At 40.4% G+C, this 17833-nt stretch overlaps 1 protein-coding gene across 8 annotated transcripts in view; it reads left to right on the forward strand.

The window, feature by feature from the left end:
* The window catches only part of CREB5 (cAMP responsive element binding protein 5), a 399941-nt gene that overhangs the window by 368217 nt on the left and 13891 nt on the right, over positions 1-17833 (forward strand). For 7 of the 8 annotated variants that reach the window (XM_046669245.1, XM_046669242.1, XM_046669243.1 and 4 more), the window contains 2 exons: positions 11846-12169; positions 16241-16471. In XM_046669245.1, coding sequence (XP_046525201.1) covers positions 11846-12169; positions 16241-16471 — 555 coding nt within the window. The remainder of the gene's footprint in view (positions 1-11845; positions 12170-16240; positions 16472-17833) is intronic. The other variant, XM_046669244.1, reaches the window with a different exon arrangement.

Consider the following 17833-nt stretch of genomic DNA (forward strand, 5'->3'; position numbering starts at 1 on the left):
CTGAGAGGCATCCTGGGGGGAGAGAGGGGGGGGGGGGAGTGCCCACTGAACACAGCTGCCCTCAGAAGGGCGTGGGAAAGGATATGCTGGAGAGCCAGGTGATGGGGTGGTGACTGGCTGCTCCACCGAGCAGCACACTGCTAAGACCTGGACCTCCTGCCTCAGGCATTACAATGGCATCGTTCATCATGATGATCACCAAGGACTGCTGTGCGTTACAAAGGGTATAATTTATGTAGCTAAAGTTGACCACCGTCCATCTTGCTTGGGATGATGGGAAGTGTAGGCGTGAGGAGAAATCCTTTCCATCGCTATTCATTGCACCACTTTTTGCCAAATAATTAGGTCACCCCACTCAGGAAGGGTCCTGGGATACACATGTGGAGTGAAGTTTGCTGTGGGAACTTGAACTCTGAATTTCCTGACTTCTGTGCAATTAAAATCCCAAAGTTAATGTTGCATTAGCATGGATTTTCCATAGTGAGTTATAAATGCAAAGTTCTATGTTTCATATGTATTTTTCTAACATATGTCGCTGCCTATGTTTCTGATTAAAAGCTCGTCCAAAATAAAATAACAAAGGATTACTTTTTTCCAATAGAACTTTCTTCTTCTATAAAAGCTGGAAATAAGCCCTCACCTAAAATTACCCAGGCTTGCAGGTGCTGGGTTTTGAGGAGTAAGTAGTGTTTGCTAGCAAGACAAAGGGCATTATTCTCCCTGCAACCACCACCAGAAGGTGTTCTTTCTATGGAGAAAATTATAGGCCAGCGCTTCAAAGACATTCCATGGTTAGGCACCACTCCTGGAGACGTAGAGGCGGCAGGCAGGCAGGCAATCAACAAATATTTGTTCTAAGCCCGCTGTGTATTCAGCACCTTTAAAATTGCCAGGGAAACCAGCCAGGAGGATATAATATCTGCTAGAGCCAAGTTAGTACCCAAGGTCATCCCATAGTGCCGAAGGAGCTCAGTGACCTGAAAGGAACAGGGGACCTAAAACTATAATATTGCAATCTCTCTCCTGGATATGGGGATGCTGCTAGAATAAGAAAATAAGACCCAAGAAAAGGTTCTTTACACATGATACTTGACAAGTGCCCCCGCCCCCATCCTTTCCTTTTAGATCTCCCTTAACAGACATCCAATCCCCCAACACACACACACACACACACACACACACACACACACACACACACTACTACCAGCACCATCACCATTGCCTCTGCCCAGAAACTGAACCCAATTGGATGGATCAATTCATTAGATTCTTTTTTAAATAATAAACACTTTCTAGAAATATTCAGGCAAACGTGCCAAGATGTGTGAATACAAGGATGTTCATCACAATGTTATTGTAGAGGGAAAATTGGTAACAGCATGTATGTTCATCAATTACAAATTGGGATACTCCCCTAGAGAAGATGCAACACGTATTTTAGACATGATGTTGAGATCTTTGGTGAGGCCAGGGATGCGGGGACATGGACTTGTGTGATGCATGTCATGGCCTGTGCAGAGGTGAACGGGACTCGTTCTCTGATTTAGTTTTATTGATGCAGCTGCTGAGTCGCATCAGCTGTTTTGACGTGAGCATCACATAATGGTGCCTCACAGTCACATGAGATCCCCGCATCCTGTTATAGATGTAATTGCAAAGCTACATTGCCCCTAGGCTGCCTTTGGACAGTACTGGTGTTTTTTGTGTTTTGTTTTATTAACTACGCATAAAATATTACGCTGATCCCTATTAAATTTCTCTTGATAAATTCCTTGATGCTAGTCTGCTAAGATCTTTTTGGATACTGATTCTTCATCCAGTGTATTTAACACTCTCTACTAGCTTTGTATCACACTCAATTGATGGCTATGGCTTCTGCATTTTCTCTTTAGTTCCAAGCCAGCTAGAAATGATAGAGTTGTAGGAAAAAGAGGGTGCCAATGTCTGGCAGAGGAGTCAAATTCCCTGAGACACGTACTAAAACCCTGGCATTGACTGTAGCCATTCTAGGGCAAAATATCTTTTTGCTTTTATTGTTCACAATGCAGTGTTTTGCTTAAGGTGATAGCATAATGAGTATTAGTAATTCTCCAACCAAGTTAGAAGAGTTTCTATCAGCGTCCTCTAAGAGATGAGATTCTTGTTTTGCTTTCTTTTTAAAATATTTTCCATTGACATAAAATTCGTAAAACATAAAATTAACCACTGTAAAGTGTACATTTCAGTGACATTTAGTACATTGAGAATGTTGTGCAACCATCACCTTTAACTAGTTCCAAAACATTTTCGTCACCCCAAAAGGAAACCAGGTACCCATTAAGAGTCACTTCTCATTCTCCCCTCCCCCCAGCCCCTGGCAACCACCAATCTGTTTTCTCTCTTTATGGATTTACCTATTTTAGATATTTCATATAAATGGAATGGTACAATATGTGACCTTTTGTGTCTGGCTTCTTTCATTTAACATCATATTTTTGAGATTCATCCCCGTTGTAGCCTGTGTCAGTACTTGATTTCTTTTTATGGATGAATAATATTTCCTTGCGCTTTATTTTGAACTTAAAAAATCTAAAGTAAAACAAATATTTGAATGCTAAGAAAAAAAGTGTTTTTAACGTCTGTTTTCTTATTTTTCATCAAAATCTGGTATTAACCTCCACCCACAAAACAACTCCGCTCTGTTCCACTAATTAGTCTGTATATCTTTAAGGTTTATACAATTTCTTATCCCATTCTGTATCCCCATTTCATAGAGGAGAAATTTGAAGCCCAAGGTGACCGCCCAAGGCTGTGGAACCAGCCTTTGAACCAACACGTCTCACTCCAGGTCTTCTGTTCTTCTTCTGAAGTTCTCAAAACAATGACTTTTCTTTCTTCATTTTAGACATTTATACAACTCATCTCTCCAATAGATTTTTCCATCTTAGCAGACATCAACTGAGATCCCTCCTCTGATGGAATAGGGAGCTCAGGATCCTTACACTTTTTTAGGTATATTAAGGCTCGTGGAACCAGGTGGTTTACTTACCTAAGGACCTAAAGCTGTCTTCTAGTAGAATTGAGACTAGCTCCCGCTCTCAGAACAACGCTTTGTCTGACATTCACTAAAATGTACAGCCTCTTCTTGTGGTTGTTGTTGGAAAACAAATTTTAATTTGAAAAGTGAGATTCTGCTTAAGTAAGCAAGCTGATATTTTGGTACAAAAACTGTTTGCCTTGGTTTCTTTATTTCCTAAAGAAATAATGAAGTTTTTGCTGTGGTGCTTGTTGTCATTTTGCTTCATAACCTTCTCTTCCTGTTCTCTTTGTCCGTGTGTTAGTTTATCTTCCACATATGAGTGAAATCATACGGTGTTTGTCTTTCTCTGTCTGGCTTCTTTCACTTAACATAATGACCTTCGAGTTCCATCCATGTTGTTGCAAATGGGACGATTTTGTCTTTTTTTATGGCTGAGTAGTATTCCATTGTATATATATATACCACATCTTCTTTATCCATTCATCAGTCGATGGGTGCTTGGGTTGCTTCCATGTCTTAGCTGTAGTGAATAATGTTACAATGAAAGTAGCAGTGCGTAAGTCTCTTTGGATTGTTGATTTCAAGTTCTTTGGCTAAATACCCAGTCGTGGGATAACTGAATCATATGGCATTTCTAATTTTAATTTTTTGAGAAATCTCCATACTGTTTTCCCTAGTGGCTGCACCAGTCTGCATTTCCACCAGCAGTGTGTGAGGGCTCCCTTTTCTCCACATCCTCTCCAACATTTATTTTTTGTCTTGGTAATCATAGCCATTCTGACAAGTGTATGGTGATATCTCATTGTAGTTTTGATTTACATTTCCCTAATAATTAATGATACTGAGCCTCTTTTCATGTGCCTGTTGGCCATCTGTGTATCTTCTTTGGAAAAATGTCTGTTTGTATTCTCTGCCCATGTTTTGATTGGCTGTTTGATTGTGTTGCTGAATTGTATGAGTCATTATATATTTTGGAGATTAACCCCTTGTCAGATATATGATTTGCAAATATTTCTCCCAGTCGGTGGGTTATCTATTCATTTTGTTCATGGTTTCCTTTGCCTTGCAGAAGCTTTTTAGTCTGATGTAGTCCCATTTGTTACTTTTTTCTTTTGTTTCCCTTGCCTTAGTAGACATTTGAAAGTAGAAGTATTCGAAAAGATGGTGCTAAGACTGATGTCAAACAGTGTACTGCCTATATTTTCTTCTAGGAGTTTTATGGTTTCAGGTCTTACCTTCAAGTCTTTAATCTATTTTGAGTTAACTTTTGTGTATGGTGCAAGATAATGGTCTGCTTTCATTGTTTTGCATGTGGCTGTCCAGTTTTCCCAACATCATTTATTGAAGAGACTTTCCTTTCTCTATTGTATGTTCTCGGCTCTGTTGTTGGACATTAACTGTCCATAGATGTGTGGGATTTGGGGGGGCTTTTTATTCTGTTCCATTGATCTTTGTGTCTGTTTTTCTACCACTACTGTGCTGTTTTGATCACTATGGCTTTGTAGTATATTTTGAAGTCAGGTACTGTGATGCTTCCTGCTTTGTTCTTTTTCCTCAGGATTGCTTTCGCAATTCGAGGTCTTTTGTTGTTCCATATGAATTTTAGGATTCTTTGTTCTATTTCCATGAAGAATGTCATTGGGATTCTGAGGGAATTGCAGTGAATCTGTAGATTGCTTTAAGTAATATAGACATTTTAACTGTGTTTATTCTTCCAATCCATGTAAATGGAATATCTTTCCATTTCTTTATATCTTCTTCAATTTCTTTCAATAGTGTCTAATAGTTTTCAGTATATAGGTCTTTTACGTCTTTGATTAAATTTATTCCTAGATATTTTGTTGTTTTTGTTGGGATTGTATTCTTGATTTCTCTTTCTGCTAGTTTGTTATTAGGGTATAGAAATGGAACTGATTTTCTACCCTGCAACTTTGCTGTAGTTGTTGATTATTTCTAAAAGTTTTCTGATGGATTCTTTAGGGTTTTCTATGTATAGAATCATGTCATTTGCAAACATGTACAGCCTCTTAAAATGCCCACTTAAAATGCCATCTTGCTGAATTATGAAAGACAGCCACTGAGTCAAAGAGATGCAGGGAAGGGGTATCTGAAATAAAATAATCCTATAAATGTGCGTTCATTAATTTCTTCTTTTACCAAGAATAAATGGAAGGCTTACTCTTGCAGAACTGTAACTAATATATGATTTAGGTGTTAATATGATAAAACCTGGCAGGGAAATCACTAAGATTTGTCTCTGGGGTTTGTTTGGCTTTTTAACCACCAAAATTTAATGTATCAGCTAGCACTGGAGCCTGCTTTCTCTCGCTTTAGAAGTTATACTCACAAGTGGACAACGGAAGAGTGAAATCAAACACCACATTCTTTTCCTTGCCTGTATTAGAACTGCCGAAGTTCCACTTTTCTGAGGTACAATGCTTATTTATGAGATTTCCTTGCCTCATTTTCCAGTGGACTAGAGTATTAATTTATAATACAATTCCTTTGTGTTTTTTACTAACTACATCATTCCTAATATGTTCAGAGTTAATACTTTTTAATGACAAAGAGTATGAATATTCTTTCTTCTAGACCTTATTGTGTCCTCCCCTTCCCAGGTAATCTCTGCTTCCGACCTAGCAGCCCTATGTGAAATTTTATTACCAAGCCAAAATCTAAAGCAGAAGAATACTTAAATTGCAAAACTATCGGATCTGAGTTACAGTATAAAAGTTTTGAAGGAAGCATATTTTATTCCAAGTGATTAAGCCAGGTACAATTTTAATAATGTTAACAATGATCCTGAAAGAAATGTGGATTTTAGGATGCACTATGCTATCAGAGTTATATGATTGTTCTCAAGGGACATCCTGAAGCCCAGATGTGAATCTGGGCATTAAAACTATTTCTACCTCGGCAGAATGAAGCTCGAAGTTTATGTAACTGTCCCATGGCACCATGAGACAGGTCTCTTTTTGTTACCCCATCTCTCCTGAAATTTGGGGAGCATTTTGGGATCCAAACTGGCCACGTATAGTCATAAAATTCAGTGGATAAATATCAGTTATTTTTTATTAATTCAGAGACAATTTCAGAAATCCTTGATACCTAGAGCAAGTCACTAATCATTGCTAATTCAAGCACACCTCCACTGAAGACCTTTGGTCTCACACTGTTGACCTTTTGCACCATTCAGAAGCCTGTGTTGGCCACCTCAGCTGATCAACTGTGTTTGGGGAGGAGAAAGAAAGAAGAAATTACATGTTACGTCAATATCTTGGGGGAGGCCACTGATGGCAATTATTTTGTATTCAAAAGGAGATACAAATATGGATTTTGTCCTATTTTTATATAGACTGCCTCTTTCTTGTGGTCAACTCAGCAACCCTACATTTTGATACTATCACATTCTTTTCTGGAACACAACCCAACAGCTGTTTTTAATTAAAACCTTTCTAGAAAGAATACTGCAACCTTCCCACCCCCACCCAACTGAATTTCAAATAATGTTTAATTCCTCTTGGCTCTCAGTGTCTGTAAAGTATAAGCAATCAGCCACACTGAAGATGGAGAAGATATGTTTTTACAGTTCCACAAATGTTTCTAATTGGCAAGAGTGAGTTGTTAATGGGAGATAAATTGCCTGGGGTGGGTGTGAGTGGGTGTGTCGTGTGTGTGTATGTACGTGCGCGCACACTCACGCAGGCCCGCGTGCGTGCACTCATGTGGCATAATGATGTGAGCATGTACCTGGACTTCACACAATGTGCTGTGATGCAAAACTGAGTCAAGCTGAAGATGAAAGAGGGGCTGCGGCTGGGCCATCATGGTATGGGATGAGGTCGATAGCTGGTTGCTTACCAGGCCTCAGATCCTGGGCAGCAGGCCCACCCTCCCATCAGGAACAGTGAACAAGAAGCTTGTAAAATACACAGACCAAATGAAAATGACCCCTACTGACTGAAACCAGCTGTGTCAGGCTTCTCCCTGTCTCTCTTGATCTGCTCTCTCAAATAAATGGATGTGGTCGAGGATGATGGAAAGTAAACAGAATCATTTTTTCTTTCTAGCAGTCGCACCTCAGTAATAGCCCTCGTTTCCATAGCTGAAAAATATATGTTTATTTGCTCATTAATTTCCCTCGCTCTCCCGTGCCTTTTCTTGGCATTGGGTAGAATGTTATTTAAAACAAGACACAGTTCAGCTTCAAAAAGAAAAATCATTCTGCAAAATACAGCTTGGATTCATTTACTGGTCATTTATCATCCCTAAGAGAGTGGGGTACAAATATCTATATTTGGTATATTTTAATGATTTACAGTGCAATGACTCTTGTTGGCACCAGGATACAGAGAAGCAGCAGGCTCTTTAGGACTTTGAGAGGTGCCCCAAACTGTTTAGAAATGACGTGGAGAATATTAAATGTGGCATATGCAGAGCAGCTCGGTAATCATTCATCTTCAGCGCTTTCCTTCAAAGATGACATAGGCTGGTGCTTGGAGGGTGGACTCAACCCCAAGGCCTGAGATTCTCTAAGGGGTGCTTGAAAGTCTTCATTTCCACACTTAAGAGTATGTTTTTTCTCTCCAGTGCTTTGCAAAAGCTTTAGTTTCATGTGTCTCCCATTTCCTTTGGGTCGTGGGCAAATAATGAGGTGCCTAACTCAGTGCCCAATAAATATTTGTTGAGTGAATAAATAGTTAAATGGAATGTTATAAGCCTTCCTAGTATTATTGTCTTGGTGTGAGCCATGCAAGAATAGACTTGAAGCAATCAAGTAATTTCCCTTAACAGTACAAGCTAATTATTTGAGAGATGACGATCTGGTGCATCGTATTTATTTGCTCCTAATTAAAGGTGGAAAAGTTGTTTGTAGCACTGAACCGATAACAGAGTGACCCACTCCTAAATAGCTTTTCAATTGTTCATGCCACACTTTCGGGGAAAATACATCAAGATGAAGTTAATGCACATTCCTTTTGTTCATTTATGTTTTCTTCTTCCTGTTATCATTTTTTAGAGGGCAGGCAGGGTGTGGAGCGGGCAGCTCTTTTGACAGGACTTTTACAGCCCAGCTGCCTGCATGGCTTCTATAGTCGATTCTGCCGACTTGGTTGACTGATAAAGTCATCCTCGCTTACAGATACCACCTGCAGGGATCCAAGGTGACAATGCAGCATCCTCATCATAAGCCTTGGAAAGTTTCTTTCTTTCATCCATTCACTCGTGCATTCCAAAAATATGAAGTCCGTGCCTAATATTCACCAGGCTCTGTGCTAAAGCTGTGAATGTAACACTGAGCAAGATCCAACGTGGTCCCTGCTGTCATGAAGCTTACAATCTGGGATGGTTGATGGCTATTAATTGAATAATCATACTAAAAATCATAACTACAAACTGAATTTTAAAAAGAGGAAATGTGGTTCTACTGGGACCATGTAACAGGAGCAATTGATTTAGACCAGGAGACCAGGGAGAATTTTACTAAAGAGGAGCCTAGAGCTGAGAGCTATAAAATGTCTGAAGGAAGGGAAGAGCATTCTAGGCAAGAAGACTATCGAATGCAAAAGCCTGTGTGGCCTGTGGGAAGAGCAAGGGCTGCTGGGAAGGCAGGGCCACACCCCATTGTGCTTATGCATAGGCTGTATTAAAGGCTTTGACCTTCATCCTCTGAATATTAGAAAGACAGAAGGGCCATATACCCAAGGGTTAGGAAGTGGGGGCAGGGAAAAGAGATACGTGGACCTTATCAGAACTGGGGGGAATATAAAAATCCATTCTTCACAAATATAACAAGGGAGGTGATCATGCCAAGCCCTGGATGATCCTTTGTTGAGTTGAGCTTCCTGGAAATTCTTACCATTTGCCCTTCCCTCTGCCAGGTGTCAGAAAGAGTATCTCTGGATCTCCACTTGGGTGCTGAGTAACTGTGGGCTGGACTGTGCAAAAATGGCATCTCGTCTTGTCATTTTTTTCTAGGCCCTTCTCTCCTTTCTGCCTTTCCATTTGATGATGGGGAGGTAGCATAACAGTTTATTCCAGTTTTCAGCACAGTGTGCCTGGCATGCCTTCTGGCATCTTCTCTCTGGTTTAGGAACAGACTCTGGAGGCAGCACACCTCCACCCCTCTCCTGTGGCATGAGCTTGAGCACGTGACTGAGCCTCTCTTTTTGCCTTGCAGGGTGTTCTGAGGATGGGGTGAGTTAATACTTGGAAAACATAGAAAGAGGAGTGGCACGTAGTGAATGCTCAGTTAACGCCAGCCATTAAGTATTTTACGATTTTTGCCATTTGCTATTTTTACCGATATAGAAACGTGTTGAAGATACATAGTTAAAGTGAGAAAAAGCAAGAATACAAAACTATATATCATAAAAGGGCTTGCACAAGTGTACTCTTATAAATGCTAAGGGCATGTCTGAGGATTCATGGTGGTTACGGCTGTGCTTAGAAGGGAAAAGGTGGGCAGGTGGCTTTTACTTTTTCGGCTCATATTCTTGTAGTTGATTTTTTTTTTTTTTTACCATGCAGTTGTATATTTTTAAAATAATGAAATTACAAAGAATAGTTTAGAAAGCCCATCAATACTATCCAATATGTCAATTTAAAAAAAAGAAAAATAACGATTTCAATATAATCTTTTTTCATAATTTTTTTCACCCTTAAGTTTGGAGAAATCACTTAGAAATTTTTGTTGGGGTAAAGACACGTGTATCTAAAGTCCAAGAATTCATTAGATTTTCACGTCTTTTGCTTATGTTGTATTCAAATGAGAGCTTTTTAAATCATATGCTAGTATGATCCCACTGCTATAAAATTTTTCTACTTGTTCCTCCATCTCTACAAATGCATATAGAGAGTTGTCTGGAATGCTGTTCCCTCACCAAATGTAAACAATGCATTTGGTTCATTTGTTGCTGACTTCATTGTACTTTTAAGCATTGCTTAAATTTTTATAATGAGCATTTTTATAAAAACAATGAAATCATTTCTAAAAATTGGAGATGCAGAGTATTAGTTTACTCTTCTGTTTAGTCATAAACACAATACACAGCATCTAATCTCTTCCATGAATTCAGGAAGCTTAACTTCTTAAGGGTTATCGTGATGAAAGTCAGTAGCTGTTGTGCAGACGTTGCTCGTGAAATAGGAGGCAGGTGGGCTCAGTGGTTACTGAATCAAGATGTAGGAAATGTTTTCAATGATTATCTAATATTAACATACAGTCTGCCAACCCCTGCCCCCCTTTTTTTTTCACAAGTGGAGGCTCTTTATGTTTAATTAAAAATTTTGATGAATTGAACTGGTATTTATCAGTTGTTGAACTGGTATCTAACCAGTTGAGAATCATTAATATTGTATAGGGCTGGAACAGGGTCGCTTTGATCATCGTTTAAATACAACTCTTCGTTTTCTCAGTGATTGCACAGCACTATCATCTATCAGATAAGGACACAAATCAGGAGAGAACTTCGAGTCTCCTAGTAAATACTTCATGAAGCCAATGAGAGCTTGCCAACCAGACTCTCATCTCTACAGAAGATACATTTCCAAGGAGTAACTGTATTATACAGTACTTAGCACATTGTGCCCCTCAGGATATGATGATAATTGTCTGTACGAGAAAAAACAATATTGAAGAAACTGGGACTAAGCTGATTACCAACTGACTCTTTAAATCACGGCCAGCAAATGATGGCCCATGAGCCCAATCTAGCCCACCGCCTAATTTTGCACAGTCCACGAGCTAGAATGGTTTTTACATTTTTAAATGATTGGGAAAAAAATCAAAAGTAGAATGGCAATTCATGTCATGTGAAAATTCTATGAAATTCAAATTTCCTGTCCCTAAATAAAGTTATATGGGAACACAGCATGCTCGTTTGTTTACATACTGTCTACAGCTGCTTTTGCACTAAAAGGGCAGAGTTGAGTAGTTGTGACAGAGACCGTAAGGCGTGCAATGATGAAAATACTTACCATCTGACCCTTTATAGAAAATGTATGTTGACTCTTGCCTTAGATTCAGGTGGAAGTTATTTGTGTACATGTCTGTTTGCTTGTTAATGGATAACGCTCTTGTGTTAGAAATATACGTGGCCTGTTGATGAGGCGGTCAGAGAAGCTGTAGAGGTGAAATCCTCCATGTTCTTCTACCTTCCTCACTTCCTTCCCAAAGTCAGAACAAAGTTACTGTGTAAGAAAAATTAGATTATCAGGAAGGACTACGAGAAACATCATGGTAACAAATGGAAGAGACCTACATATTGTCTCCAAAAGTTATGGATTTCTAATCTAATTTGGAGCTTTAAAATAACATTAGTACTGTTCCTGTATTCTAAAATTTGAAGTTATTTCCTCTTTGTGTCCGAGAAATCTTTTGAAAGCCAAAAATCTTTTATTCCTGTGAGCTTCACAAAACACAGTGCGCTCTCAAATGGGCCCTTCGTGCAGTGGCATTATCATGTTGAATGGTGCTGTTTGGTTTACACTAGCATTCAGCTGTCAATGGGATATGATAAATAATTGGAGAGTAAGAAATACTTTTAGCAGAACGTCTAAATCTTGATAGGGTGTCCTGCTTATTTGCTGTAACAGTTGAATTAATTAACATTTATGGCTGACCTTGACCCTCCTACCTACTATAATATATATGAAAATTTGAAATTAATATAAAAGCCATATGGCTACCAGTAAAAAAAAAAAAATGTTAACTATAGTACCATAAAATATTATAGAATTGAAAACATGAGTCATTTTGATTCAAAATCCCTCTTCTGTACATGACTGACCTCAGTTGTCCCCTCTTGTTTTGTTCTGTTTCAGAGGTTGAAGGCCGCGTTGACTCACCACCCTGCTGCCATGTCCAACGGGAATATGAACACCATGGGACACATGATGGAAATGATGGGCTCCCGGCAGGACCAGACGCCACACCATCACATGCACTCGCACCCACATCAGCACCAGACGCTGCCATCCCATCACCCCTACCCACACCAGCACCAGCACCCAGCACATCATCCTCATCCTCAACCCCATCACCAGCAGAACCACCCACATCATCACTCCCACTCCCACCTTCATGCACACCCAGCACATCACCAGACCTCGCCACACCCTCCCCTGCACTCCGGCAACCAAGCACAGGTAGACCCTTTTCGTGATCGCTTTTCTCCTTTTGGTAAATAGTGCAAGCTCTAATGTGGGGATCATTGGCAGCAACCTTGTTTGACAAGCCCAGGTGTTCTCTCTGACACTCTGGTGAGCTCTGTTAATTTCCTAGGAGGTAATGGTGACCCATAAGACCTACCAGATCATAATTTCTATAAATAATATGGTAAATTTCGGGTCTAGTCTCTAGGTGGCAAATGTAAACTTCAAGTTCTCCACAATCTATTTTTTCAGTGTGTTACAAAGGTAACTCTAAAAAAGTAACACCAATGAGAGGATTAGGAAGAATTTAAGTGTGTGAAGAAAGATGTGAATAAAGAATAAGAAAAATAATTTAATTCTAACTGTGGTTCTGGCCGCAGTGCTTTATAACATGATAGAGACTCAATTTTGTCACTTGTAAAATGGAAGTTAAATACAATGGGCAATCTTCTGAGTAACAGTAAATGTTAAAAATCTAAAGAGTAACAATTCCAGGCAGACAAAGAGGCTTGGTAATGGATGTTAGGGCATAAGGTGCTGTGTTAATGGTGAAGAGAGGTGACTCATTGCACCCAATGCGAAATGCGTTGGAGGGAGCAGACAGAGAGCCAGGCTCCGTAGATGATCAGGTCAAGAGAAAGGCCAAATCTCAGGGGTGGAGAGTCACCAGGAGTGGCTAGAAAGAAAGCCAGCATTTAGACTCAACTGAAAGAGGGTTGGGGGACTGGGCAGACATTATGTCACCCAGCCCAAGAAGAGAGGCGGGTCCGTGTACCCAAGTGAGTTTTAGTAAGTGGATGAAGGGTATGTCTAGGAGCATGGCTAGCTCTAGAAACTTTGGATCTTCAAGCAGGATGACATTTGTCAGTCCCCTCCACCCAGTCCACGCTGCCAGGTTCCTAGCAGCTAGGTCAGAAGGGTGTTGGAAGCTTGGGATCACCAAGTAAGACTTATTCACCATCTCCAACATCATCTGCTTCTGGCTTCACACCAGGCAGCTTTTTGAGCTCTTGAACGCCCTCCTCTAATGCACACCAAACCTGGACAGCCAGCCACAAAATAGGTCATCCGTAAGCAACTCTCTAATCTATTCAGTAGATAAGCTTATTCATTAGGTCAGCTTATTTCTGCAAAGGTTCTTAGAGGAATTTACCTAGCAAATAAGAGTGCAGGCTTTGGAGTGAGAAAACTTTTAATTTTCCCGCCATACTTGCTGTGTGGCTGTGGTCAGTCAATTAAACTCCCTAAGCCTCAGTTTTCCCATCTGCAAAATGGGTAATGATAGACTAAACTCATAGACTCTTACGAGTTATTAAATGAGAGAATGTCTGTAAAGCCCTTAGCACAGTTTTCAGTGCGTTAGTCATGGTTAGTTCCAAACCAATGTAATGTGATAGAAGTTTAGCAGTAGTTTAGCCGCAAAATGCTATGTAAAGCGCCTTTTTAGCTGAATGCCATAGCAGGACATGTATTTAGAAGAGAGGAAGAAAACTTCAAGGTCAAAGATAGGCAAATAGATTCACATGTGTACAGACTTATTTTTTAAGGAAAAGCATAGCATCAAATTTTGGTTGCCTTTGTGGACAAGTTATTTGACAGACAAGTTTAACAGTTCGTTGAATATAAAAGCCATTCATTAGCTAATTACCAATTAGACAATTGCCCTCCATTTCAAGTCAGTAAGTGGCCAATTGTATATGCAATTAGTTAATTGCTATTATAATTAGCTGGGCAAACAATTTCTTGTTTTAATCCTACACTAAAAAGAAAGAGTCCAGATTGGTCATGTTAAAATTTGAACAAGATCATTTAGACAGTATTCAAACTGCCACTATTAAATTGTATTAACTTGGTTGATTACTGAGATCTTGTCATGTTGCTTAAGTATATGATTATCAGAACAGTAGGAATAGAAATTTATTAAAGTCCTTCCAACTCTGAGATCCTAAGATGACTTGGAATAAATTCTGTCTTTTTGAAATCACAAGTCATTATTCATGATCAAAATTTTCAGAGTGCTTATGCCAACAGAATTCCATTTTTAGATAAAAGGATAAGTAACAATATTTAGTAGGGACACAAATTCTGGTCTTAGAGTTGTATTTGCAATCTCTCCTGACTTTTATGATTCTCTCGCATATAAGGATGTGATTTCAGAGCCATTTCAGTGTCATTCCTCGGCCACCAGGAATTTCTCTTAACCAAACCACACCTTGACCTCTGAACCTGGACTGAGTCTGAAACCACCACAGAACTTACCCCTTTGGTTAAGGCACCGGAATACTGTCAGTGGGTAACAGTTGGTTGAAGTTAGGATGGGAGAATACAGTATTAAAAGAGGTCCCTGCAATGGAGATTAAAACTCAGTTTTGCCTACTTGAGAGTCTTGTCTATAGCTGGCAATTAGAGATCACTAATTCACAAAAAGAAATGCTAACGGAAAAAATAGGCAAGTTAGCACGGTCCGTCCTAATGCTCAGCTTTGAAGTAGTCAGCCCAGAAGTTGGCATTGAAAGGACAAGTGCTAAACCTTTGCCAATAACAAAGATTATACCTGCAGCCACAACTCTGGTGAGTAGGCCCTCAGTCAATTTCTTTCGTTATTCCTCTATGATAGGGAGGAGAGGAATCGCCAATAAGCAGTTTTAGAAAGTGTCTTTTCTCTAAATAAAATTACTGAGATGCAGTCCACCTCAATCCTAAGTCTGATTCTTTTACACTTGGTCATATAAGGTTTGATAGAGTCCAGGATTAAAATGCATCACCGTCAGTCAGCTGATGTCAACCGGTAGCCATGATTCGTGAGATTACAGTCATTCTGATTGGTTTCAATCATAGGGTTGCAGTGCGGTAGGAAAAGTTGCTGAGCTTCATTTTAAAAACTTTTTGCCTGTTATTTCTATGGGTTAAATGTCTCTTGTAAAACAACTTTATAGTATTACAGCCATAAGCCTGAGTGACTGAGAAATGAGAGGTGGGGGAAAAAAAGCATCCTTTATTGAGAATTGAGAATGAAGGAAGGGAAGGAGTGAAGAGCATTGGGAAAAGCATTAAGTGTCCAGACACATAAAGTGAACGTTTGTAGAAATTTCACTAGGTACTGTGTGTCTGCCTCATGAAGGGAAACAAAACTGTATGTGTGGGAGTCTCCCAAACCTCAGATGTTGCTGAGCCTCATGCAGACCTTACAAGGAATCTAAAAGCAAAGAAACATTTTTAATAAAGTGCTTTGCCACTCCTAGGATTTCCTTATAATGTAAGTATACAGTGATGCACAACCACCCTGCCCTGTCGCACAGCCATGGTGTGTAACAAGGCTCAGCGCTGCCTCAGACGTTGATTGCATCCTTTCAAAGGCACTGCTTCCTGGTCACCTGGAGAGGCCTCCTATAACTCCCTCCACCTTCGTCAAAGCTCGGAGGAGCAGGCAGACCCATCTGGAGTTTGCAGGTCCAGCTAGTCCTTTTCATTAAGCACTGTGAAATAGTGAAAATAGGAGTTCAACTGTTTTCCTGGCTTCACGGGGTTCTTTTGATAGAAGTCACAGTGGCGATGATGTCTCAGAAGTGTATTCTGGAAACATGGTTTTAACACCATCCAAATGAAAGGTGCTCACAACCTGCCCAGAAGGAGATTCCTGCAGATGACCGGAGACTCATCAATATTGTGGCAATAACCCTGACCTCTCTGTTTTCACCTGTAGCCATACATTAACACTTTAAAATTTTAAAGTACACCTTAAGTAAAATATTTTTAATATCTGAAGGAGGAAAACTGTCTCCTCTGCCCTGATTCGGTCAAATGCCTGTCAGGGAAAAATCTACTTGACTCCATTTTCACAAGTCATTCTTATATCTTGCCAAAGTATCATAGACAATAGCTCGGCGATGCTTTTTCTTTTCACGAGTGTGATTTCATTGTTTACTTCGTTCTTAGGAAACAAGTATGATATGCTTTCTAAAGCAAGTGATTCTGTGCTTTGTATTACAACCCCGGCTTGGGTTTCTTCCCTGACCAACGTCTTCCTTCCTTATCCCCATCACCCCACCCCCGCCCCGTTCCCAGCAGGTTTCACCAGCCACACAACAGATGCAGCCAACCCAGACAATACAGCCGCCCCAGCCCACAGGGGGGCGCCGGCGAAGGGTGGTGGATGAGGATCCTGACGAGAGGCGGCGGAAATTTCTGGAACGGAACCGGGCAGCCGCCACCCGTTGCAGACAGAAGAGGAAGGTCTGGGTGATGTCACTGGAAAAGAAAGCAGAAGAACTCACCCAGACAAACATGCAGCTTCAGGTGCAGGCCACTGTCTCTTTCCTCAGGACTCAAAGGCGCTGTGTACAGTTGGCATTTCCTGTCCCAGCAGGCGCTTGTTGACCTAAGCAGTAACATCACACGTTAGCCCACAGAGCAACTGTAGGCTTCCTCCTCCAGCTTTATTAATTCTGGGACGCTCTACAAAACAAAATAACCCTCCAGTTTTAAGTCAATCTGCCTATAAAGCTCTGAGGAGGGAGAACCCGCCCGACTAAGTTTTAGGGCTGGGAACACAGGCTTTGGTCAGACAGAGGTTCGAACTCTTGTTCAGCAATGACTTGTGTTTAACCTCTCTGGCTCTCAGTTTTCTCATCTATAAAATGGGAATAATAAGCTCATAGAGTTGTTGAAAGGAATAAATGAACTGTGTCTACAAAGCAACTTTTCCAGTGCCTGGCACATAATAAGTCTGTAACTGAAAGGCAGCTCTTTATAGTCAGTGAGGGAGGAGTTGGCTTCAATTTGCACGAGATTATCTATATTTTGTTTAAGGCAGGAAAGGAAGGCTTGTAGTTATTATTTTGCTGTGTAAGAAAAGGCATGTCTCCAGCTCATCCTCAAACTCAACAAGATTTGAATTTTGCCTGATTTTTGCTTTTTATGGGTAGCTCAGTTAAGGACATTTTTATAACAAGGCCACTTCTGGGAGTGTTTGAAAGAAGGAGAGGAAACTCCAGTACCCAGGGCTTCTCCAGCAGACTTCATGCCACACAAATGATGCAGTTCAGGCCATCATACTGTGTTCTAACACAAAAGGGAGAGCGCTGTTCCTTAGCAGGAAAAAAAAAAAACAATAACTAAATGGGTATGTGACGAACAGTCTAGAGATAGGAGTAAGATGGATTATAGACCGGTGCTTCCAGGAGCAGAGAGAATGGCTAAAGAGTGGAGGGAAGCAGGGAAAGATTGCCACAGGTAGAGAGACTCTGCACCTCAGTAGTTCTTAGGTCTCCTTCACCTTTCCCCACCTGGTTCTCTGTGCATCCTCAAAGAGGAGCAGTCAGGGTACCAAACCCCCAAAGTCTTTGCATATTTAATTCCATTAAATGGAAATGGCCTTGGGGCATCCAGCGTACAAATTGAAAATATACAAAGAAAGTTTGGGATATACAGGGACTGAATGTCATAATTTATGGATGTTCACTTTTTCCCCTAAATTTATTGTTCTTTTGGTGATAGACATTAGAAAGAAACTGGAAAAACATGTATAGCAGATATGGGGGAATAAGATGATAATTCCTCCCACTAGCTTGTATGCTACAGGAGGTGGGGGCTGATTCTTACTACCCTCTCCCCCCTCTACCCACCCCCTGTTTCTAGTATAGTTTCCAGTGCATGGTG

This window comes from Equus quagga, chromosome 8, assembly GCF_021613505.1.
Source record: "Equus quagga isolate Etosha38 chromosome 8, UCLA_HA_Equagga_1.0, whole genome shotgun sequence".
Classification (NCBI taxonomy): Eukaryota; Metazoa; Chordata; class Mammalia; order Perissodactyla; family Equidae; genus Equus; species Equus quagga.